This window comes from Vulpes vulpes, chromosome 9 (genome assembly GCF_048418805.1).
Source record: "Vulpes vulpes isolate BD-2025 chromosome 9, VulVul3, whole genome shotgun sequence".
NCBI lineage: Eukaryota > Metazoa > Chordata > Mammalia > Carnivora > Canidae > Vulpes > Vulpes vulpes.
This window is the reverse complement of record NC_132788.1, coordinates 3,651,105-3,675,383: the sequence shown is the minus strand read 5'-3', so window position 1 is coordinate 3,675,383 and position 24,279 is coordinate 3,651,105. Positions and strand designations below refer to the sequence as shown.

The following is a 24,279-nucleotide window of genomic DNA, read 5'->3' as shown; positions in this document are numbered from 1 at the left end:
ACAGACAATACGGTATTTCCTCATCGATTCGTCATCACACAGCTCCTCGGCATTATTCAAATATAATCCTCAGAACATTTAAGACGGCATCTTCAAATTTTGTTTGCCTCTGAATTATAAAAGTATAACCTAAAAGATTATGCCTAGGGGCGCCTGGGTGGCTCAGTGGATGAAGCGTCTGCCCTCGGCTCGGATCATGATCTCGGGGGTCCTGGGATCGAGCCTCGCGTTGGGGTCCATGCTCTTCGGGGAGCCTGCTTCTCCTCCTCCCTCCACCCCTACCCTTGACTGTGCTCTCTCTTGCTCTCTCTCAAATAAATAAAGGCTTTAAAAATAATAATAATAAATAAGTAAATGTGCCCAAGGCATATCATGTGATCATGAGTGAGAGTCACTCCTCCCAAAAGGCGCCCAGTGCAGAGCACATGATGGTGCCACCACCAGTCCAGCTCCCAGCGGGAGGCTGGTGCCAGGGAACAGGCGGAGGTGCTGTTGTTGGCTACGCAGCCCAGCCCGGGGTGCTGTGCTGTGCCGCCCGCTGAGCAGAGCCACCCTGACGGCCCCTGAAGATTTATCCACTTCCAGACCGCTCCTCCCCGAGCAGGGACTCTCTCCCCGCTTCCAGAGCCGAGCTCTGGGTACCCCAGCTCCACCCCCCCTCCCGGGCCCAGAGCTTGTGTACATAGCTTTGGCTTCAGCAAGCCTTCCGCAAGCCTCAGAGAGCCTGCATGCAACGCGCCGTCTGGCAGCAGACATTTGTGAAATGTCTTGAAAAAGCAGCTGCAAGATGCGATTCATGAGAAAACAGAATCTGGTTCCGTTGCTTGAACTACAGCAGCACCGACCAACCAACCAACAATTACGACGCCAACACGTACACGACCCGTCGGCCCTCCTCCCCCTAACTCCCTCATTCCCCTCTGTACTCCTGCTTCTGTTTGGATTTTATTTTATTTTATTTCTTTTTTCTGTTTGGATTTTAAAAATATTTAGTGGGATTAAAACCTAGCCAAATATGTGAAAGCAGCGAAGGCATCGCTTTTAAAAGCCTCTGTTGGATGCGGTGCTTTGGACAAGAGGCAAGGAGAACCCCGGGGCGGGAGGAGGGATGGGGCACAGAACAAATGGTGAGCATGAAGCACGGCCATAAGCACCAAGATTTGGGTGACAGCAGTTTCAAGAATCCCTTTAAAATCCCTAAATATAAAGCTGCTGAGTAACTCTGCCCCAGAGCGTGTTGGTGGGCCACTCAGGCAGCAGCAGTTGCTCAATCTCCCCACGGAGGCCCCCAAGCCCCAAGAGGCACTCACGTCCTTCCCGGGGTCTCCAGGCCTTCCAGACACCCCGTCTCGCCCAGGGAGACCCTGATGGGAGGAAAAATCGGTGTAAGATTCTCAGCTGCAAAGAAGACTGTCTAACTCGGGCACACTGAGCCAGAGGCCGCGGGGAAGGGCGCACACACACAGGGTGGTGGGCTGCTGGGGGGACCGCTGAGATGTGGGCCGTGCCCGGCTTCGGAAGCCTCTGGCTTCACAGGCACTTTCCACTGATATCTAAGGGGCACAAATTCTGCAGGTAAGTAGCAGTTGCTCCCACTCCCTGTTGGAGACTCCCTTCACCAAGGGGTCTGCGCCCCGCGCGTGGGCCCCACAGCCTTGAAGACCACCTCCGTGGCCTCTGCGGCGGTGCTGGGCATGCGGGGAGGGGGCCAAGCGCTCAGCCAAGGGGGTCTGGGATTACAGGGTGTCGTACCATGGGGCCGATGTCTCCAGTTTCTCCTTTGGGTCCTCTCTGCTGACTGTCCCGTCCTGAGTCACCCTGCAAACAATACAGGTCAGGGACATGAGCTGCATGTGCAAGCAAAGGATGCTTTCAATTCACTTTAGGGAAAGAGATGGAAAAGAAAGCCTTGTGGCTTCTCTCGTTCTGTGACTCTATAAAACCCCATGCCAGGCCAGCCTCCTCTCCTCTGGGCCAGAACCAGGCAAGAGTGACCCTGGGGGATCGTCCTTCTCACTGAGGAAGGGCCACCGCCCACCATCCAGGGCCGAGAGTGGTTGGTGACCCCATGGGCAGGCTGTGGGTCGTGGGTGGGATATGGCCGAGGGGCGGCCTGACGTGTTGGCCACCCCTAATACTTTCCTGACCACCCAGTCCAGCTGGATGAAAGTGCCCTGAGGCCACCTTTTAGGGAAACTTCTGAGGTCTTTGTAGGAAAGGCCCTGCAAACACTTTATCTCTGCAGGTAGAGAGCAAACACATCTCCAAAATTGTAGGAAGAGGACAAACCCTGTGTGTTACCAACACATGTTAAGGCCATTTCAGAATTCTGGTTTAAAATTCTTCCCTTCAACCCGCGTCGCCGAAACCCTCTTCCCCGAGACGCGGGTCTCACGCTGCGGGTGAGGACGTCCCCTTACCGGGTCACCTCGAAAGCCAACGTCTCCTCTCTCTCCTTTGACGCCTTTAGGTCCTTTGTCACCCTAAATAAAAAGCCCAAGCAGAGAGAAAAATTAGGTAGGGTTTCCAATTTGTATCTCACCCTTAAAATCACGTACTTTAGGTCGTAAATCTTTAACAGGATAGCATTTCCCATTAGCGCATTTACAGAAAGGTAAAATCACTTCCAGGTATTTCTGATTTGTTCTGGTAATCCCAAATATTTACTGGGACCTATTCCGTACCAGACACCGGGGGTTTATTTAAACAGATCACACTCAGCTCGTGCCCTATGAGACATACCCTTCCAACAAACAAAAATATATGATGTAATTGTCACAGCTGATGGAGGACAGAGTGGATGCCAACCCCGGACGACATCAGAGAAGGCTGCCTGGAGGAAGCAGTCTTCACAGACGTGGATTAAACAAGTATGTATTCCTTAGGTAAAATGTTTCTAGTTTTTCCATCATGACAACGCTATGGAAACATACGTACCCTTCTGCCCGGATTCCCTTTCTCTCCAGAAGACCCGGGCAATCCTTTGTCTCCCTGTCAAAGACAATGAGAAAACGTCACCCCCGGCACAATTTCCACCGCAGCCTGAGCTAGGAGCGGCCGGGATGTTCACAATGAGGACACGGTGTGCGCTCCGAGCGCGAAGTCACTTACGTCTTCACCGTCGAGACCGTCCAGCCCGATTTCTCCTAATTCGCCCTGCGGGGAAAGCAAGACGCACGGTGAGAAAGGAAAACCCACAGATCCTGAGAATGCGATCAATTTACAAAAAGCTAAAACAAAGCGAAGGTACCTTCTCTCCTGGGAATCCGCGAGAGCCCTGGAAGGCAGGGGAAAGGGGGAAGATTAGGTCCTCCCTGGAGGCCACAGAGAAAGGCGGCGGGGGGGGGGGGGGGGGGGGGGGTAATCCCTCCTCTACACCTGGATCTGAAATCCAGTGCTCTCAGGACTCAGTCTACACTGCCCTCTCTCCATCCTGGCAGGGTGGGGGTGGGGGTGGGGGATCCTGAGGCTAATTTGCCTGGGCCTGAGCACCTGCTGCTCTAGGCTCCCTGGGCAGGAGGGCACCAGGCTCCAAGGTCCCTTTGTGACTTTACGGCCCGGTGGCCTCTTACCTTCAGCACCTGCTTTCAAACATCAGCAAACGGAGGAGACAGCGCCTCCAAGCACTTCTCACAAGGAACCTTCCAGCGTGTGCCTGCCACCCTGGCCCCCCAACACTTCTCTGGCTCTTCTCGGGGCCCAGGGCTGGAGGCACAGGCCACCGGCCCTCCCCCCACCTGGCCTCGTGACCGCCCCCTGACTTCCTCAGGCTCCCTGCCCGCGGCAGCCTGGGCTGCTGGACCCGCCAGACCTTGGACCCGGCCTGCAGTTGGAGCCCCTGGCTGCTGAGGCCTCTGGGGCCTTCCTCCCCAGAGAGGCATTTGGGGACAGTGTCTCACTTCTGCACGTGCCACTGAACGCCTCTGCCTGCCGATGCCCTGGTGCTGTGGTCACACATACGCACGCGCACACACACGCACACACGCACACCCTGTACCTTTATTCCTCTCTGCCCGGGGCAGCCCTGGAAACCTTGAGTGCCGTTCACGCCAGGAGGACCGCGCTCACCCTGCCGGGAGAGACAAAGCCATTTACAGGTTGGAGCTCCTTGTCACTATGCCTCCACTGAGTTCACTTTGCCAGGAGAGGGGTGTTCTAGAAAGTAAATTTCCCCGGCAGGGATGCTGTTCGATCCTGGTCAAGCCTTCGGCACCCCTGCACCCCCAGCCCTGGGAGGTTCCCACCCCTTGGGGGAGTGGGCCCTGGAAGGTCCGTGGCTCAGAAGGTACCTCCCTAGAGGACCAAGGATGGGCAGGCCTCTGGGTACCGGGTGCTAGGAGAACCCTGGGCCTGATGGCTCCTGCACACCGTCCCTGGTTTCTAGCTCCCCAGAGGGTCCCGGGGTTGGCACTGCCTGCTGGGACCCCGTGACTTCATCTGCTGTCCACTGGCCTTGTCCCCCCATCCCAGGGCTGGGCCTCTTTCTAGTGTCCCCAAGCCTTTCAGACCTCATCTGTCCCAGGACCTGCTTCCCGAGCCCCCAGCTGCATCCTTAGGTCACCCAAGTCAGCAAACCTCCCTTAAAGGCCGTAACCCCGACAACAGCCTGACTAGGCTCCCTCTGCCCTGCCCCAGCTCACTCCCGTCTCTGCTTGGACTGGACATCTGCATTTGCTGGACCCCGGCATGGCCTATTTGGTGTCCCCCGGCCTCACAGGCCATCGAGTCTCTCCCTCTGAAATAGAACGAGGAAGAGCCCTGCACAGCACGTCCACATGTGTCACGTCCAGTCATCCCCCTGCGCCCTGTGCCCCACAGCGTAGAGATCTGAGTTGTCACAGAAGTCAGAAACGAAGGTTTTCCTGGTAGGAAAATCACTGGAAATGCAACAGATCATGAGCCCCACAATTCAACCCCAGCGTGTGAGGAACAAAGAGGGAAGAAAGCTTAAAGAACAAATCATCTTGTACTTACGGGTCCGCCCTCGTCGCCAGGATAACCTCGATAGCCATCTTCCCCGGGAATACCCTAAAACAGAAAGAGTGATTCCTCGGTGAAAGCCTCTAGTTTTCTTTGTTCTACCTTCAAGCATCTCCCCGACCCCGTAACTTTGATAGAGCAGTGCCACCACTTAGCACGGCGTTAGCTGTTCCCTTGAACTTGGGCTTCCATTCATCATTCCAGCGCCCTTCATCTATCAGGGTCTTGAAGGCTCTCAAAATCCTGTCCGCTTCCTTTAACTTAGATGCAAAGGCTAAGAGTCCCTGCTGACCCTCCGCGGAGAGGCTGCCAGTACGTGATGCCCACCGATATGAACATTATTTCATAAAATGAAGAACCAAAGCACTAAAGAACAGATCCCCTCTTCCTGAGGAAAGAAAGAAGGCGGCGGGCATCCAGTGTCCCTCAGGCCTCCTGTTGCACCCCAGGGACTCTGCTGAGAGCTGGCCCCAGGTGTAAGAGGCACAGCCACTTTACCTTTGGCCCGATGCTGCCAATGGGCCCGCGGTCTCCTCTTTGCCCGGAGCATTTGCAGGGAACTCCGCAGCAAGCTTTCTCAGCGATGTTGTCCTACCAAGAAGAAAAGAAAGTTCAAGTCCTAACAAATGCCAAGAAAAAAAAAAAAAAAAGCATATATAGGCCATGAAGGGGAAAAAAAATCTGATGTGCATGGATTCCACAGTGAGAGGTGAAGCTCTGCCCACGTGGCCCTCCCTCTGAGACTGGCCCAGCAGTCGGACGGCAGTGGGAAGTCACACATGGGGACGTGAAGAGCCACCAAAGTAAAATAGATCTTATTCACGGCGTCACTTTGGGCTGGGCCTTATTTCTAAAAGTTTCCAATGTCCATCTTCAAATTTCACACATTAAGCATGAGTGACATATTTTCAAACTCTAAAGAGCAAGACCTAAGAAGCAGGTTGCATATGGCCCCGATAGAAGGATCCCCCAAATCTCCTCAGAACCATGGCCAGAGCACAGACCAGGGTGCCAGGATGGAGGAAAATCGGGAAGAGCCACGTGTGGGGCAAACACAAGTGGTCCCTGCCACCACCCTGGGTCACCAAGGAGGCCACACTCAGCAGACACCCTCGATGGTCCCTTCCCATCCGAGCCCCTGACTTTACGGGGAGAGTGGATGCCCAAGAAACATTTCCAGCTGCTACACTCATGGTGGTCAAACACTTTCCTTACAGTGGGCTTCTCAGAGTTTTCACTTTCTTCCACATTCCAGATGTGTCAACTAACACAACCTCCTACCACCCAATAAAAAAAAAAAAAAAAAAAATCCTAATTCCAGCCTTGGGAAGAATGCAAGAGCAAAGAAGGGACATTCAATTCATCCCACGGCCTGCTATTGCCACAAGCAAACAGTCCCTGAGTTGACCACTCAGCCCCACGTCCCCCAAAGGCCTGCCCACTGCCAACCCTGGAGCTAGTATCTGCAGCCAAGAGAAGCTGAACCCAAGCATTAGGAAGCCTCAGGGTCCCCTCTATCTGCTCCAAAGGAAACTAGGAGAGAGGCCATGGAGATGCTTCTCTGCCCAGAAATGATCTCTCTTCTCCTGCATTGCCTTGTTTGCTCATGCAAGCTTTCTGATGCTGACAACCTGATTCCCATTTGCCGACAGTCACTCTGATGTTTTGCCTTCCTGACAGTCTTTTGAAGGGCAAAATGCTCGCAGAAGGGAACTGAAGAAATCGTCGGGTGACGCCACCAGCGTACCCAGAGAACCACTGTCCCGCTGGCCACTTTCCCAGCTCTTGGGTACCTCCGGTCCCAGGGCTCGCGCATGGGATGGCAACAAGGCAGGTCCCTCCCAGGTGAATTAAATGAATTGAATGATTGAGTGGCCCACCCAAAGGGCCCCTCTGCCATTCATCTGGCAAAAAAATAAAATAAAGTGCCTTCGTTATCTTAAGGTGACAAAGAACTTGGTATCTAGACCAGTTTGTGTGTAGAGACATAAAAACTCACGAGCTGCTCTGCTAGTTCATAATCGAGGTCCAGCAAGTTAAGCCTCAGGGGCCTGTTGTATAGGAAGCCTCGCCCGAACTCCAAATGCATCAGCTGCTCCAAGTTGGCTACACGTTCAAGGCCCACGAGGATCAGAGCCTGGACACCTGCGTGGAGAAGCACATTCAGTGCAGCTTGCCTGGCCCTCCACAGCCACCACCTCTTTGCCCTCCTGACTTTTTATTTTAAAAGAAGACTTCAGTGTAAAATGTGGCCTTTACCTAAGACGTATTGAATCAAACTAGTTAGCCACTCTGAAGGGTCAAGATCCTGGAAATTTTGACACCTCTGAGCAATTGCCCCAGCTACATAGCGAAACTCATCAGTAGAAATACAGGAAGTGACGTCATGAAACATATTCATACAGAAATTCTCAAACTCTGGCCTTGTGAAACATGGGGGTGCTGTGGGAAGAGCTGAGATGCACACCTCCCAAACCAGATGAGTCACTGTCTCATCTTCTTCGCTCAGGAAAAGCCAGCTAAGTCATAGAACATTCTTAAGATAAATTTTGCTTCTGTAAACCTCTGGTGTTGGCATTCACTTTCTGACAATGCTAAGAATTCCAAAGGAAACGAATATCCAGATATTATATCTGATAATAGGCATCCCTGTTTATCTAATTGCCCTAAATTTGGAAAATCTATGTCCATTATTTGGTGTGTATTAGAGCATATTTTTGCTTAAAAGTATGGTATTTGTGAGCTGTGATCAAAACGACATATTCTTTTGCAAAAGCATGCTGCTTTCTGGATGTTCTGTGTCAGGACTTGCTGATAGAGCCATCTGTGGTACAAGGGGAACCCCGATAGCACCAGGCAGGTGTCGGAGGGCCAGGCTGCAGGGAGGATGCCCCAAGGATCCCCCAGAGGACCTTAGCTGGGTGGTGTCCCTGCCTCACCCAGGCCAACTTCTCACATTTAGAAAGCCCACGACCTACCTTCTTGTCGGAGTTCCTCAGATGCCTTTTGTAAATCAGCCAGATTTCCATCTACCCCATCCGTAAAATGAATGACCACCTGAAAAAAAAAAAAGATGTGTCAAACCCCAACCAAAATTAGAAACCTCAGACTCCCAGCAGGGAGACCGGTCCATTCAAGTCCTCCATCTTAGAGTCGAGGACACCGGGGACCAACAATAAGAAACAGTAATCCTCAGTTTATAGCTCTTTGATACTGTGCAATAAGTGAGGGATGAAATAAAGGGGGATACTGTAGTGCTTGATTTACTAAAAAAAAAAAAAAAAAACAACTCAGAATAAGAATAAAAACAGTTTATCTCATTTTCCTATTTATGTGATGTAGTTTCTAGAAATTGTGTGAGTGTGTGTCTGTGGGTGTGTTATGGGCTGAAGTATGTCCCTCCAAATATCAGCTGTTGAAGCCTTCACCTTCAGTGCCTCAGAAGATAACTATATGTGGCGATAGGGCTTTTAAAGTGTCCTTAAATTCAGTGAGGTCATTGCGGTGGGCTCTAACCCAGTGTGACGGTCTACCGAGAAGAGATTGGGACACAGACACACCCAGAGGGAAGATGGTACACAGACAGGAGGAGAAGGTGGCCGCCTGCAAGCCAAGGAGAGAGGCCTCCGAAGAAGCCACCCGGCCTATACACATGGAGAGAAAGAGAGGGAAACAGAAACCATGATGTACTTAAGGGGTTGCACTATAATTAAACATGAATTAATCACAACTTCAACTCAGTCAAGCTTACTTACTGATTTCCAGGATTTTTTTTTTTTTTTAGAGCATTAGTAAAACTACTACAATGAGGAAGATTATTATGATCAGCTGACGGTAAGGCACTTTTTTATTTTTTGGGCACTGCCAACCCCATCAAACGGGAAGCGTGTTCATAGAAGAACACTTTGGGAAAAGGGGCTTCTGGACATAGAGGTGTGCCTCCTGACCACTAGAAGTCCAGAAGCTGCATGGGAAGCTGAAAGAAGGAGGAGCCCATGCTCACCTTTACATTGTCTGCTGAAGACTGTCTGAACTTGTTCTGATAGACCTTCAGTGTGTCTGCAGTGAGGACATAGGGGTGCTGGTTGCGCATGTTCCGGAACTTCTCAAACAGTTCTGGCTGGTACTCGGCAAAGTCAAAGGCCTCCACGGGACCTGAGGGTGTGTTGGCCACCACCGACACCCGCACGGTGGGCATCTGGCCGCCGCTGCAGCTGATTCTTTGCATCTGGCTGATTCTATTCAAGATGGTGTCCATCTTGGACTCAAGGCCCTTCTGGGTCACAAAGACATTCTGATCCCTTGATCCGTCAAACCCCAGAATCACATCCAGATTACAGACTGCAAAAGGGAAAGTAGGCAATGAGCTCTAGGTTGAGGTGGCTGAGATGAGTCCAATACACAGGCATGGCCCCCAGATGGGGACCAGGCATCGTGCTCAAGGGCAAAATGAGATCCTCTATGTATGGGCTTGGAGAAGCAATTTGGTCTGCCTCTCTCTCAAGGCACGCCAGAGCTGACTCTTAGGAACTGAGAGTGTAGACCATTTCAATGTGTTTGCTTTTCTGGGGTGTTTGTCAGTTTGGGCCTGCAATAGAGTTGGTGTGCACGTGCACCCCAAGATTGTACTTGGAATTAAACGTGCTTGAGAACTCGAGTACTCTTTTCTCAAATAGTTGATCTAATAAACCTATCAACAGAAACAGGGATCGATTACTCTGAATTATTTGGGAGATCCAAGAGTAGAGGGAAAAAGTAAACCTTGTAAGAGCAAGAAAATACAGACTTCCACTCTTACCCCAAAATATAACATATCCTTATTGTTAACAGGGGCCAGGCGGTTGCCAGGACCCAACCCACATGGATATAAGGAAAATGACTGAAGCAGCCAAAGGCTCAAGGACCCCATGGGCCAGCACCAAGCACATAAATAACCAAACAGGTCCTAAATGTTGGCACGACAGGATGAAAACGTACATATAAGGGGATTGGTTACCTTTGGAAATATCGGTCACACCCGGACATAAGGTTTCATGCATTGCATCGTGCAGAGTTTCCAGAACTTGCTCGCTCAATTCAGACAGCTCCTGGACGTTGCCCACTCGGAACGCTGTAGCACTGTTGGACGCTATTTTCCCAACCTCCTCTGAGTCGATGTTCTTCACACCCACGGCAAACACTTTGACACCCTTCTGGGTGAGTGCCAGGCTGGCCTCCTGGGCATCCTCCACCGACTTTCCACCCGTGATCACAAACGCTATCTGAGGGACCCTCTGATCCAGGCGGCTGCCTGCCTCCGGCACGAAGTGATTCAGCCTCAGGTGCTCGATGCCCACCTTGGTATTTGCGTGTCTCCCCCCTTTGTAGACAACTTTGTTGATGGCATCAATAATCTGCTGCTTGGTGGAAAAGTCCTTCAGGAAGAACTCGTCAGTGGGGTCAGAGTTGTACTGGACCAGCCCCACCTGGATGGAGTCACCCCCCTCATACAGCGTGTCCACAATTTCAGACACGAAACGGAGCACTTCCTGGAAACTGTCCCTCCTGAAATTGATGGAGCCATCCAACAGGAACACAACATCTGCTTTCTTTTTCTCTGAAAGTGATTGAAATGCAAATGAGGAGAAATTTGGTTTCCATATCCATAACAAATATACAAAGTGTAAAATAGCTGGAATGATGCTAAAAATGCTGTGACTTATTCACAGCAAACACCTTTGCTTTATTCCATGCCTCTATGGTTCCCAAATTCACAGCCACTATTTTGCTAAGAACAAGAAGATAAATGACAAACCATCTGAATGAAAAGATAAGAGACAGTAGGACTTGGGGAAACTGAGAATTCAGTCTGATTATCCCACACAAAACGGTATCATGCCACAGATTCAACGATCCAAAAACTCAGATGTTTTAGGAAATGCCACTAAGCACTTTCCTTCTGGTTAAAAATAAACAATGATGTCTGACAGGAGTTGAAGGAAATGTGCCAGAAGCAAATCAAAACAGGGGTGGGGGAAACAGATTGGAAACTGGGAAGCAGACCCCGTACACCTTTGGAAGATCGCCTGCCATCAGGCTAAGCGCTTCGTGGAAGCCTCCCAAAAGTCAATCACATTTGGGGGTAATTTCCTAGTTATAATCAAGCCATCAAGACTGGAGTAAAGGAGGAGCATGGATTAGCCAGTCTCAGACTCCGTCCTATTCTGAGAGCCAACGAATCTAGAGTTAACCCTCAATGCACCTTCACAGGAACTTTCAATGAGGTTCTAACTAGTCTCAGAGAAGCCTCTGGAGGAATCAATGACCATGTTCTCTGGGATATGTTTCCTTCTACAGTTTCAACTGAATCATTTTTCCAGTATTTAGTTTCTAATATTATGTGCAGCAACAACCTTAACAGATGAAAATTATTAAGATAAATACTAACTATATTTTTTCAATGAAAGGATAATTGATGTCACGCTCTGTAGTTACAGGTCACGCAAGTCATACCTGGCCGTGAGGGAGAAGGTGTGTCCACTCCTGGAGGTGCAGGCGTGACCCCGGAGGGCCCAAAGGCATGCATGACCCTGTCTTCTATGTTGGGGAGCTCTCTGAACTCTCGCACCGTGAAGACCAGTCTGGGGTTGTTGGTGATGGTCTGCAGCTCTGCTCTGTCGATATTTCGGTTTCCTACTCCTAAACTCACAATCCCTGAGGAGCTGATCACCTGCGAAAACCTGGAAGTATCATCCTGGGATTTTCCACCCAGAAACAGAACCAGGTGTTGGGGCACCCCGTCTTCTATCCGGCTCCCAGCAGACTTGACAAAGAGATTTCTTGCCACAAATTCCAGAGCTTTGCCGGTGTTCAGTGGGGACCCCCCTCTGTGCCTCAGCTGACGCAAAGCATTGATCACGGAAGCCTGAGATTTATGGGTCTTCAGGTAAAATACTGGGAAGACCTCATTGCTGAACTGTACAGCCCCAATCCTCACTTTATTGGGGCCAATGTTGAGTCTGCGAACAATCTTGATAACAAAGTCCCGAATATATGCAATGTCATCAGGCTTGACGCTGTCAGAGCTATCGATTAGGAAGATAATGTCGGCTGCATCACTCTCAATACCTGTGGATAGAAAGAAAAGAAGAGGAAAACTTGGGACACAACTGGAGTCATTATTTGGTTTTATTTCTGCTTTCATTTCTGAACTTTGCCTTATACGGCACCACAATATTAATTAACATTAAAATTATAAGCTGATGTGTGTGTGTTTATCTCTTGAGCTTTTTTAAATACAATCACTAAAAGTTGAGCCTTTCTCACCAAAATAATTTCTGCTTTTTGAACTATTCGAAGTTGTCCAAAACTTTCTCTTTCTAAGTTTACTCTAGTTTCATTTTGGCTTTGCGGTCTGGGTTACAACTAGTTTTTAAAAAATGTAAACAGCATTTAGAAACTGGATTATCAGAATCTACAGAATCATGAGCTGTTACTACCAAAAGGGATCAAGGTCACCCAGAATAACATCTTTGGTATACAAAAAAGAGAGAGACAACTGACGTCAAAGTTCCTCTCTGTCTGAGGCCGCCACATAGGTAGTGACACCTAGAGAATGCCAACTCTTTCCTAGTGCACCTCAACAGCTACCCAGGTGTTTGACTCATGGAATTTCCCCCTGCCCACATATCCCTAGAATTTATACAATTTGTTTTGTTTTCACTATTATTTCCCCTGTTTTCTTTATATGAGTCCACTTTTAACTACAAAATTAATCAAAAAGTCTTGAGAAAGATGAACCATGTTTTCCTTTTAGTTAGGATTCTAGGTACTTCTTGGATACCATTTTGGTTTTTTTTGTTTTGTTTTGTTTTAAGATTCATTTATTTATTTATGATAGAGAGAGAGAGAGAGAGAGAGAGAGAGAGAGGGAGAGGCAGAGGCACAGGAGGAGGGAGAAGCAGGATCCATGCTGGGAGCCCGACGTGGGACTCGATCCTGGGACTCCAGGATTGCACCCTGGGCCAAAGGCAGGCACTAAACCACTGAGCCTCCCAGGGATCCCCCCAGATACCATTTTGTTGAGCTACTCACATGTTGCCACTCAACAAATTCAGCCTCTTTTGCCTCATCAATCACCAGGCTACTTATAATGGAAACACAGCACAGCAAAAGCTGAGCAAGTCATGGAACTGAGAAAGACAAGAAACTGGCCCAGCACACACAGCCAGGCCTTGGGTTCTCCAGTAGAACACAAAAGATTTCACACAACATCAGCATCAGAATCATACACATACAGACGAAAACAAAGACAAAAATAACTAAACACCTGCCATCCTAGCTAATACGAATGAATTCTGCTTCTTTACCAGTTACAGTGTTAGCCGTAAGATGTAGAAAGATAACTAATCAGAATTATTTTCACTTCTTGACAAGATCCAATCCAGGCCAAATTGCCATTTCCTTAAGCCTTCCACAAAATTGTCCACCACAAGCTCAAATCCTGTCCTTTCTAACACCCTCTCCCTAAGATGCTCTATGGTTCACCATCGCGTACATCCACCCTTCTTGCAACAAGCAATAGACACAAATGGTTCAATAGCAGTGTCCCTTTATTTTAATTTAACTTATCATGAGTACCATGGATTTCTGAACCTGTTATGTTTTTATATATTTTTTAAAAAATACCTCAGAGAACAACAAAAAAATACCCCATCTTACCTGGAGAAGGATAGCGAGTGCTGGCCAGGATCTGCTGTATCTGTTCTGAAGTTAGGGTTGTGATGGGGGTCAGCAGTTTCTGCTCCAGGCTGGGCAGCTCCCGGAATGTGTTCACTGAGAACACATATTCAGGGCTCAGGGAGATCTTAACCAACTGTTCCTGGTCTGCGTCCCTTGCGATGGTAAATGGTGCAACACCAAACTGCTTGAGTTCTGCTGCAGAATCATCTACTTCATCGTCAGACTTTCCAGATGAGATGAGGACCAGGAACTGAGGGACGCCCTCCTCAATCCTGCTTCCCAGGGGCCTCTTGAAGATATTCCTTGACACGTACTCCAGGGCACTCCCAATGTTGATCTGCCTCCCACCTTTGGGCCTCAGCCGCCTCACCGCATTCTGCACTTCATCCTTACTGGAATGGGCATTCAGCAGGAATTCCACCCTGGGGTCCTCGCTGAACTGGATGACTGCCACCCGAGTCGTGTCAAAGCCCACATCCAGGTAGTCAACCAGTCTCTCAATGAGGGTGCGGATGTACTGAAATTCAGGGCTAGCATTTTGGGACCCATCGATGAGGAAGACCACATCCTTCTTGCTTCCAACACCTGAAAATCACATGTAATCATGGGCTTCACCTTTGCCGGCACCAAATCCTTAGTGTTAATGAACCACCTCCTGGTTTGTCATGGAATCATCACCTGACGGGCGACATAACCTCATTCTGACTATTACAGATAAAATACCAGTCCCAGGAGTGGGTTCTGGCTTTGCAGTGATTATAAGTCAGGGAGAAGAAACCAGCAAAGGACAAAGAGTAACCCTGAGGGAGGTGGAAAGTAGACACATAAGAGCCATGTCTAGACCAAGTAGGGTTAGTGTTTCAGGAAGGAGATGATCTCAACTGTGACATGCATCAGCTCCTCATATATCAAGCAAGATGGCATCTGGGAAATGATCGTGGGGGGACCTTGTCAAGAGCGCTTTCTGTGGAGTGGTGAGAGTGAATGACAGATTGGGGTGGGTTCAGAGAGGAATTGCAAAGGTTTCAATAACTCTTTTAAAAGAGGATTGAGGTATTCCCGGAGGGGAAGCAGGCATCAAGAGGGTTTCTCAGAAAGAAGAAAAAGTGATGTGTCTGTATTGTAAAGGGAATCATCCTTCCCATCCTTGGTGGAGAATCAATGAATCAGGAGAAAGAATGATGGATGGTGTCCTTGAGTAGGTGAGAGTGGGCAGGTGCCCAGGAGGCAGAGATGGCTCACCTGGGCTGAGCTATGGACAGCAGTGCTGGGAAGAAGGAAAGCATAGAAGAAGCAGGCTAGGAAGTAGGCAAAGGTAGAAAAATAGTTATTTTGAAAAGTGGGGGAGCAAATATGCTGCAGAAATATATGCTTGTATTTAAAGTCAAGAACTCACATGTGCACTATGACAAGACTTCCAGAGTGTATTCTTGAGAACCCTGCACCATATAGAAGGACCCTGGAGTCAAATAGATTTTGGAACTGTGGCATTCCCTTATTGCAATACACATCAATTGTGGGAGGACCTCTTTGGCTTTATCCCACTGTTCCCCAGATTTATTTGATCACAAACCCTTTAGAACATTCCACAGAAGCCTGCAGGACACGGTGTACTCTAGCAAGGAAAAGCCAGCCTTGCTTCTACTCTTCCCTTCCTTTTGTTCCCCTCTGCCTTTCTTTTTCCCCCCTCCACACCATGAGGCTTCAGATGGTACTCTGTAGAATGTAAGCCACAAGGGAGCAAGGACGCTGCAAGGGAGCAAGGACGCTGCAGCCTCAACTACTGCAACCCTCTCCGCCCTCGTGGGTATTGTGCAGGGCACGGATAGATCTCAGCCCCCTTCATCCCCAGCATCCAGGATCCCACTGTTTTCTAGCTTATTGTAACCAGGTCTACAAAAGGGGAACAGGAAAGACGAAGTAGAATGAACTACAGTTACAAGAGCAAGGTGGACTCCTGCCGGTTAAGACATTTACTTCTCAGCACCAGCCACATTCAAAGGCAGTCATCATGCTTTGGCTCTAGAAATACCAATATTTCAGAGACTGTGCCCCAGCATAGGGGACCCTGTTGTCAAGTTCCCTCCCTCATCACAGCAGGCTGCCAGCTGAACCCGCCAGTGGGACCTTAGAACTGATACCAAGCCGGTGCCACCAGTGAGGTGGCCCCGTCCTTTCCAACATTATACAGAAGCCTCTACATGGACTTAGGGGGTCTACATTAAAGCCAAGCATATGCACATCTTTGAAACTTTTATAATTTGGCCCAAAACATGAATCATAGTATGTCCCCAGGCCTCTGCCACTCCTGGTCACTGAGACCAAAGGCACGTAGCTCCTAATTCTTCATGAAAGGCCAGTTTTCACCACATATGGTAGAGAAAACCAACAGAGAATACTTTGGAGCCCACAGTCCAAACAAGTAGCCCCATCCAAGGAATCTCCTCCTTACCCGGACTCGTTGGGGGAAGCAAAACTGGCTGCAACCGGCTCAGTTCTTCCCGGCTGAGCTGGATCACTCTGTCGGAGACCACCTGCTGGATGGTTCCCAGCTGCCGGAAGGTAGGAATGGCCACGGCAAAGTCGGGGATGAAGGAGATGGTCTGCATCTCTGTGATGTCAGCATTCCCGATGCCGATGCCGATGGGCACTGCCCCTCCCCTCTTCAGGACCACCGAGGGGCCCCTCACATCATCCCCTGACCTGTCAGCCGTGAGGACGATCAGGAGCTGGGGGACACCTTCCGCTATCCTGCTTCCAGCTGAGCTGATCAGGATATTCCTCAGGACAAAGTCCAGGGCAGCCCCGGTGTTGGGGGTTGGCCCTCCCAGGAGGGTCAGCCTGCGAATGGCATTGACCACACTCTGCTGGTCCATGTATGAATTCAGGTAGAACTCAGGTCTGGTCCGGTCGCTGTACTGCACCACGGCCACACGAACCCGATCTGGGCCCACATCCAGGCTCTCCACCACTCTCTGGACAAATTCCTTCAGCAGAGGGAAGCCACTTCTGACACCTTCAGAGCCGTCAATCAGAAACACCACATCCTTCTCACCTGAAACTGGGAGGGAGACACCCTCAGTGACACACAGGACCAAAGGGACTGTCTGCCTTGGATCAAAGTGGGCAGCATAATGGCCCCTCACAGGTATCCAGTTAGGAATCCCTGGAAATTGTGGAGGAGACTCTGCAGGAATGATTACATTACATGTTTCGGGGATGAGGAAATTGTCCTAGGTTATCCAGGTAGATCCAGGATAATCAACCATGTGTCCTTCTAAGAGGGAGACAAGACAATGGAAGTTCAAGGGAGAGCTCTAAGAGAGGAAGCAGAGGTCAGAGAGGAGAGAAGATGATCTGCTGCTGCTTTGCAGATACAGGAAGGGGCCCCAGGCCAAGGGGTATGGGCCATATGAGGCAAGGGAGTGTGTGACCCATGAGGACCTCCAAAAGGAATGCAATGTGGTTGACACCTTGCTTTTTTTTTTTTTTTTTAATTTTATTTATTTATGATAGTCATACAGAGAGAAAGAGAGAGAGGCAGAGACACAGGCAGAGAGAGAGAAGCAGGCTCCATGCGCCGGGAGCCTGATATGGGATTCGATCCCGGGTCTCCAGGATCGCGCCCTGGGCCAAAGGCAGGCGCCAAACCGCTGCGCCACCCAGGGATCCCGACACCTTGCTTTTAACCCAGCGAAACCGGTTTTGGATTGCTGACCTCTAAAACCAGAAGACAATGAATCCATTTTGTTTTAAGTCACTAAATTTATGGTAATTTGTTACAGCAGGAATCGAAAATGAATATAGCAAGATAGATACACGATTGATAGATGGATAGATGATGGATAGGTAGATAATAGATAGATAGCTAGATAGCTAGATAGCTAGATAGATAGATAGATAGGCCCTTTATTTTAGGATTTCTCAATGCTTGAGCAGTATGGTCAACTTTCAAAGGTGTACTCAGGAAACAGTGTTTGCTGAGGGGGAGATGAGACAGCAGAACCTGCATAACCATCAGCATGTTACTGAGATGGGAGGGTTTGAGATTTGCCGTATGTCACAGCGAATCAACAGGGAAAAATGGAGACCAGATGTTGGGGTTACAATCCAAAACCAACAGTGTATGGCCCAAGAGTCAATGTAGAAGTTCTAAACCCTCGGTTTTTAATCAAAAGGGCTGTATTTGAAACTAATTGCTCTTTTTTTGCTGCATTTTTATCGACAAGTGTAAAGTGGTTAAGTGTAAAGCACTTGGAAATTCCAGTGAATTGCTTATGGTGAGAATTCACCCACCTCTTGTCACACTTTATATTCTCTATGAATGAATTGTGGATGAATTAGAGCATAGGGAGACCCACTTAAAGGAAGACATTAGGGGGGATCCCTGGGTGGCGCAGCGGTTTGGCGCCTGCCTTTGGCCCAGGGCGCGATCCTGGAGACCCGGGATCGAATCCCACGTCGGGCTCCCGGTGCATGGAGCCTGCTTCTCCCTCCGCCTGTGTCTCTGCCTCTCTCTCTCTCTGTGACTATCATAAATAAATAAAAAATAAAAAAAAAAAAAAAAAGGAAGACATTAGGGGACCATGAAGTTGAAGACCTTTCTAGCTATAACGTACCCCTGGTATGTGGCTTTTATTAAGCATATAGTAAAAAAAAAAATAGTGTTTTCAAAAAGATTTTTAACTACTGATGTGCCTAAATCTTTATAATCTTAATTATGAAATATCTATCCAATTATGAAATATTCTAATGTTACCCTGATTCTCCTGTTTTGCCTTGAGAGCAGTTAGACAATTAAAGTGATGGAAAAATATTCCATGCTCATGGATTGGAAGAATTAATATTGTGAAAATGCCAATGCCACCCAGGGCAATTTATACATTTAATGTAATCCCTATCAAAATACCATGGACTTTCTTCAGAGAGTTGGAACAAATAATCTTAAGATTTGTATGGAATCAGAAAAGACCCCAAATAGGTGGGGTAATATTGAAAAAGAAAACCAGAGCTGGGGGCAAAACAATACCAGATTTCAAGTTGTACTACAAAGCTCTGGTCATCAAGACAGTACGGTACCGGCACAAAAACAGACACATAGATCAATGGAACAGAATAGAGAACCCAGAAGGGGACCCTGAACTTTATGGTCAACTAATATTCGATAAAGGAGGAAAGACTATCCACTGGAAGAAAGACAGTCTCTTCAATAAATGGTGCTGGGAAAATTGGACATCCACATGCAGAAGAATGAAACTAGACCACTCTCTTGCACCAGACACAAAGATAAACTCAAAATGGATGAAAGATCTAAATGTGAGACAAGATTCCATCAAAATCCTAGAGGAGAACACAGGCAACACCCATTTTGAACTTGGTCACAGCAACTTCTTGCAAGATGCATCTATGAAGGCAAGGGAAACAGAAACAAAAATGGGCTATTGGGACTTCATCAAGATAAAAAGCTTCTACACAGCAAAGGATACAGTCAACAAAACTAAAAGACAACCTACAGAATGGGAGAAGATATTTGCAAATGACATATCAGATAAAGGGCTAGTTTCCAAGATCTATAAAGAACTTATTAAACTCAACACTCAAGAAACAAACAATCCAATCATGAAATGTGCAGAAGACGTGAAGAGAAATCTCACAGAGGAAGACATGGACATGGCCAACAAGCCCATGAGAAGATGCTCCGCATCACTGGCCATCAGGGAAATACAAATCAAAACCACAATGAGATCCCACCGCACACCAGTGAGAATGGGGAAAATTAACAAGGCAGGAACCAACAGATGTTGGAGAGGATGTGGAGAAAGGGGAATCCTCTTGCACTGTTGGTGGGAATGTGACCTGGTGCAGCCACTCTGGAAAACTGTGTGGAGGTTCCTCAAGGAGTTAAAAATAGAGCTACCCTAAGATCTAGCAATTGCACTGCTGGGGATTTACCCCAAAGATACAGAAACGCCGGGACACCTGCATCCCAATGTTTCTAGCAGCAATGTCCACAATAGCCAACCTGTGGAAGGAGCCTCGGTGTCCATCGAAAGATGAATGGATAAAGAAGATGTGGTTTATGTATACATGGGATATTCCTCAGCCATTAGAAATGACAAATACCCACAATTTGCTTCAATGTGGATGGAACTGGAGGGTATGATGCTGAGTGAAGTAAGTCCATCAGAGAAGGACAAACATGATATGGTCTCATTCATTTGGGGAACATAAAAAATAGTGAAAGGGAATAAAGGGGAAAGGAGAGAAAATGAGTGGGAAATATCAGAGAGGGAGACACAGAACGTGAGAGACTCCTAACTCGGAAAGGAACAAGAGGTAGTGGAAGGGTAGGTGGGTTGGGGGATGGGATGACTGGGTGACAGCACTGAGGGGGCACTTGACAGGATGAACGCTGGGTGTTATGCTATATGTTGGCAAATCGAACTCCAATAAAAAAAATATACAAAAATGATTAATAGAAAGAAAGAAAGAAAGAAAGAAAGAAAGAAAGAAAGAAAGAAGAAAGAAAGAAAGAAAGAAAGAAAGAAAGAAAGAAAGAAAGAAAGAAGAAAGAAAGAAAGAAAGAAAGAAAGAGAAAGAAAGAAAGAAAGAGCCAGCAGCCTACCGCATACCCACGCATTGCAGAACTGGGCCGCGGAAGCAACCAGAATTTCTATGCCATACCTGGTGCCGGTGCCCCATTTTGCACTGATTTTAAGAGATTGACGATCTGTGGTTGAAGGTCTCCAATCTTGGGAAGTGACTCGGCGGCCAGGATAAAGACAGGCGACGGCACCATGAGCTCCAGCTCAGTAGGATCTGCGTTCTTGGCCTGCAAGATGAAAGTCACCACCCCGCTCTGTTTCAGGTTGAGGGCAGGTGTGTCCAAACGATCTGAGGACCTTCCTGCCACCAGCAGCACCAGGAACTGGAGCACTCCATCTTCGATCCGGCTTCCGGCGGACTTGACAAAGATGTATCTCCGTGCGTAGTCCAGCGCGTAGCCCAGATTGAGGGTTTTGCCGGTCTTGATCTTCATTCTCTTCACAAGATTCAGGATTTCGGGCTTGTTCTGGTGCTCATCGAAGCGGGACTCCACCCTGACATCATCGCTGTACTGAGCCACCGCAACCCGGGTCCCCTCTGGCTTCACATCCAGCTCATCGATAACCTTGTAGAGAAAGTCGCGGACCGCAGGGAACTGGCCCACGAGATTGGCTGAGCCGTCAAAGAGGAATAGAATGTCTCGCTTGCTCTCTACAACAAAAGTAGGTTGGGACACAGTGAGGGACGAGAACCTTCCAGGCACCAGTGTGACTTCAGCCCAGCACCACTAGCATTTGGTAATGGGGAGTCACACAATTATCTTTGATGAGCACTGTACCAGCAAGGAAGGAGAAAACCCACTGTCAAAACCTGAAGCACCAGCCATCAGTAAAATGCCCCATTTCACAGCAGTGCCTCTTGGCAAAGAACCGGATGGGTCTACCCAACCTAGTGTCATGCTTCTTTGACAAAGCAGGACAGTGTAAGCCCCAGAGGGCCCTGTTCTTGGGTCAGGAGGTCATCACTCTAGGAGAACAGTGTTTTCCAATCATTGTAAATTAAACCACTTAAAATGTGGCCCAAATTATCCTTTTGCTTCAAAATTGACCAGTCTTTAGCAACAAAGGCTGACATGGGTTAACCACCCAAGGATAACTGAGTTGACACCTATCTGCTCTAAGTGGATCATCTTTTCATTAACTTTGAGGTTATGGACTAGGACCCCAAAGAATACCCACCATTGCTCTGTGGTACAGTCCCAATCCTCTGTACTTAGTCCACAGAAAACAGGGATGACAGCCCAGAGGGGGCTACCACATGTACCGTGAACATTATTTTCAGTTCAAACAGGATTAGGATGCAGTTGTCTCCCTCTTGCTACCCATCTGGGTGATGTCAGTGAGCTGGTAGAGCCAACGTGTCCTCATCTCACCACTGTACTGATTTGCAGTGACAACAACAGTCCAGACTTCCTTTGGAAATCATGTTGTCGTCACATAAAGATGCAGCCCTTGTGGGGTTTATTAAAAATACTAATTTCTACCCTCTGCAGATTTTGAACATTAAAAATAAATCATCTAAATAAAATAATTTCCCTCTTTAGATGACCTCAGTGGATTCTCCCATGTGAAAGGGAGGCCGTCCCTCTCGCTCTCACTGCCGTCTGGATCTAAGCTCCAGAAACCGTCACAGGAGGTGGGTTGAGATGGGAGGAGCAGAAGCAGGAGTTTCTAGACTTTCTTTCACAAATGAACCCCCTTGAGAGAGAATCAAAACTTGCTGGTACCGTGTCTCAAGCCCCCATCCAAAACATCTCCACCGCAGAAGGCCAGTCTCCTTTCTGCAGTTCGGCACGCTCCTAGGTTCAGAATGGGCCACCTGCCCCCGGGGGTCGTGCTGGGGGAAGGGAGCCCCGCGCAGGTGGGGAGCTTTACCTGGCTGGGCGAGTGGGACCTCCTCCACGCCTCCACTAACATAAGTGGTTAGGGGCTGAATCAGCTGCTGAGGCAAAGCTGGCAGGGAGCTGAAATCATCCATGAGATACACCAGGCTCGGGTTAAAAGCAATCTGCTCAAGCTCTGCCCTATTCGCCTGGCTAGCCCCCACGCAGAAGGTGAGGACGCCCGCGCGCGCTAGGGCATTGGCAGCTGGCAGATAGGCGTCCTCAGACCGCCCGGCTGTGAGCAGGAGCAAGAGCTGCGGCACGTGTTCGCGGATCCTGCTGCCGCCAGCTTCGGTGAAGTGGTTGGCATGGACATAGCTCAGGGCCGAGCCAGTGTTCAGGCCTGACCCCCCCTTGAGCTGCAGCTGCCTCAGATGAGCAAGCAAATCTGACTTTGTCTGGTATGTGTTTAGGGAGAACTCTGTTACTGGAGTGTCACTAAATTGCACTAAACCGACACGAATGTTGTCGCTTCCAACATCAAGGCTGTTAACTACGTTCATTACAAAGTCCCGCACATAAGGGAAATTGGCCTTTCCAACGTTGAACGATCCATCCAAAAGAAAGATGATATCCCTTCTGTTTGCGTGAACTGCAGTGGAGCACAGAAAACAAAGTGAGACATACACAACCGCGAGGGCCACATCATGCGTGCCCGCACCTCGGGCACGCATGCCAACATTGAGAACACACAGACGGTCACAGTGAGGCAAAGCATGTCGGTCTCGTAAAATATGGCAGCAGGCTGCATATTTTCCTCTAGCGGTGGCTGGTGCTTGTGAGGCATATTGGTAGCCAAGTTGACGAAACCAAGTTGGCTCGTGGAGAGATACAGTGCCAAGGTTAGAATATTTGCAACCAACAAAAATGACCGGAATCCTGGAGGTGGAACATTCCTTCCCTGGAAGTGCGTTCATTCCCTGCGAGGGAAGCCACCAGGGGACTGTGGCTTCCCGCCTCACTCATGTTTATGACCGTGGTCGCGGCCAGGTTCACACGGGTGAGACAGGGTCCCCCGGGGCTTCACCCCTACACATCTGCAGAGAGACATCCACTGACAGAAGTGTTAGCCCAAGTTCACCTGATAATAGAAGTTCCTCAAGGCTAGGAAAAAAATGAATAAAATGGCTCTATGCTCATCCTGAAGTATTCCCAGGACCACCCCTTTGTCACTCTCTATTGATACTCCTCTCTTGGGAGCCACAGCATCGCCTGGCAATAATCCAGCGGGGTGCCCGTGGGAATGCCTCCAGAGTGAGATAATAGGAGCATGGAAACGGGTGAAAATGCAAAAGGACTGTTGACCATGCTTGACTGAAGACAGGCACGTGAAGATTCAAAAGTATAATTTTCAAATTAGAGAATTTGTAGCAGCACATAGAGTACTACATGCCTTTCCAAAAAAAAAAAAAAATTACCTCCCATCTCTTCCCTGGTTATCTCACTCAACTTTTGGCCCAACAACTAATTCTACCCTATGTCCTATTAAATGGCTTTGGCTAGGAGAGTGTGGACTGGAAGTCTGAAGGAAGTAGGAGAGAGGGAGGCTTTCAGAAGAGCAGAGAGCCTCGGGAGAAAGCATGCAGCATGCAACACGGGTCATGCATCCAACAGTCTTCTAGGGGGTGAGGCCGTGAGGTGGAAAAGCTCATTTCCGTGATATTCATCTTCATTAAGGACGGCGCATGGTACTCATCCAGCTCAACAGACTTTGAAAATAACTTTTCACTGATCATCGCATCAAAGGAAAGATTTTAGAAACCACTTGGGTCTTTATCTCCACGCCCATTCGGGGACTGAAGGGAAACCCCTTAAGAGAGCAGAGAGAAGGCCAATAACATTCTGCGCTGGTCAAGGCTGGGCACTGTAGGCTCAGGAGGGCAAGAGCCGGGCCACATGTTGCTGGTGGCAGAAGCAGGCTGGACGGGAGTCACCGGTAGGGACAGAACCCTGGGATCTGACAAGAGGTAACAACTACCAAGTGACCCCCTAGGCTAGGCCAGAAGCTGTAAGGACAGGTGACCCCTGGCCCTATAGTCTCTGCCATAGGATTCTATTTGATGGCATGTGAAGTCATGCAATTCTCATCC

The 24,279-nt window shown here is 48.7% G+C and overlaps 1 protein-coding gene across 5 annotated transcripts in view; it reads right to left on the bottom strand.

Annotated features, from left to right (window-relative positions):
- COL6A3 (collagen type VI alpha 3 chain) overlaps nt 1-24,279 on the bottom strand; it is an 80,922-nt gene that overhangs the window by 31,713 nt on the left and 24,930 nt on the right. For 3 of the 5 annotated variants that reach the window (XM_025984344.2, XM_025984345.2, XM_025984341.2), the window contains 17 exons: nt 20,386-20,958; nt 16,154-16,762; nt 13,681-14,286; nt 11,473-12,087; nt 9,977-10,576; nt 8,984-9,321; nt 7,959-8,037; nt 6,980-7,125; nt 5,479-5,571; nt 4,975-5,028; nt 3,998-4,069; nt 3,251-3,277; nt 3,112-3,156; nt 2,938-2,991; nt 2,421-2,483; nt 1,753-1,818; nt 1,311-1,364 (listed from right to left, as the gene is read on the bottom strand). In XM_025984344.2, the coding sequence (XP_025840129.2) occupies nt 1,311-1,364; nt 1,753-1,818; nt 2,421-2,483; nt 2,938-2,991; nt 3,112-3,156; nt 3,251-3,277; nt 3,998-4,069; nt 4,975-5,028; nt 5,479-5,571; nt 6,980-7,125; nt 7,959-8,037; nt 8,984-9,321; nt 9,977-10,576; nt 11,473-12,087; nt 13,681-14,286; nt 16,154-16,762; nt 20,386-20,958 (4,094 nt within the window). Of the gene's footprint in view, nt 1-1,310; nt 1,365-1,752; nt 1,819-2,420; nt 2,484-2,937; nt 2,992-3,111; nt 3,157-3,250; nt 3,278-3,997; nt 4,070-4,974; nt 5,029-5,478; nt 5,572-6,979; nt 7,126-7,958; nt 8,038-8,983; nt 9,322-9,976; nt 10,577-11,472; nt 12,088-13,680; nt 14,287-16,153; nt 16,763-20,385; nt 20,959-22,181; nt 22,782-24,279 lie in introns of all 5 variants that reach the window. The other 2 variants (XM_025984340.2, XM_025984343.2) reach the window with 1 other exon arrangement.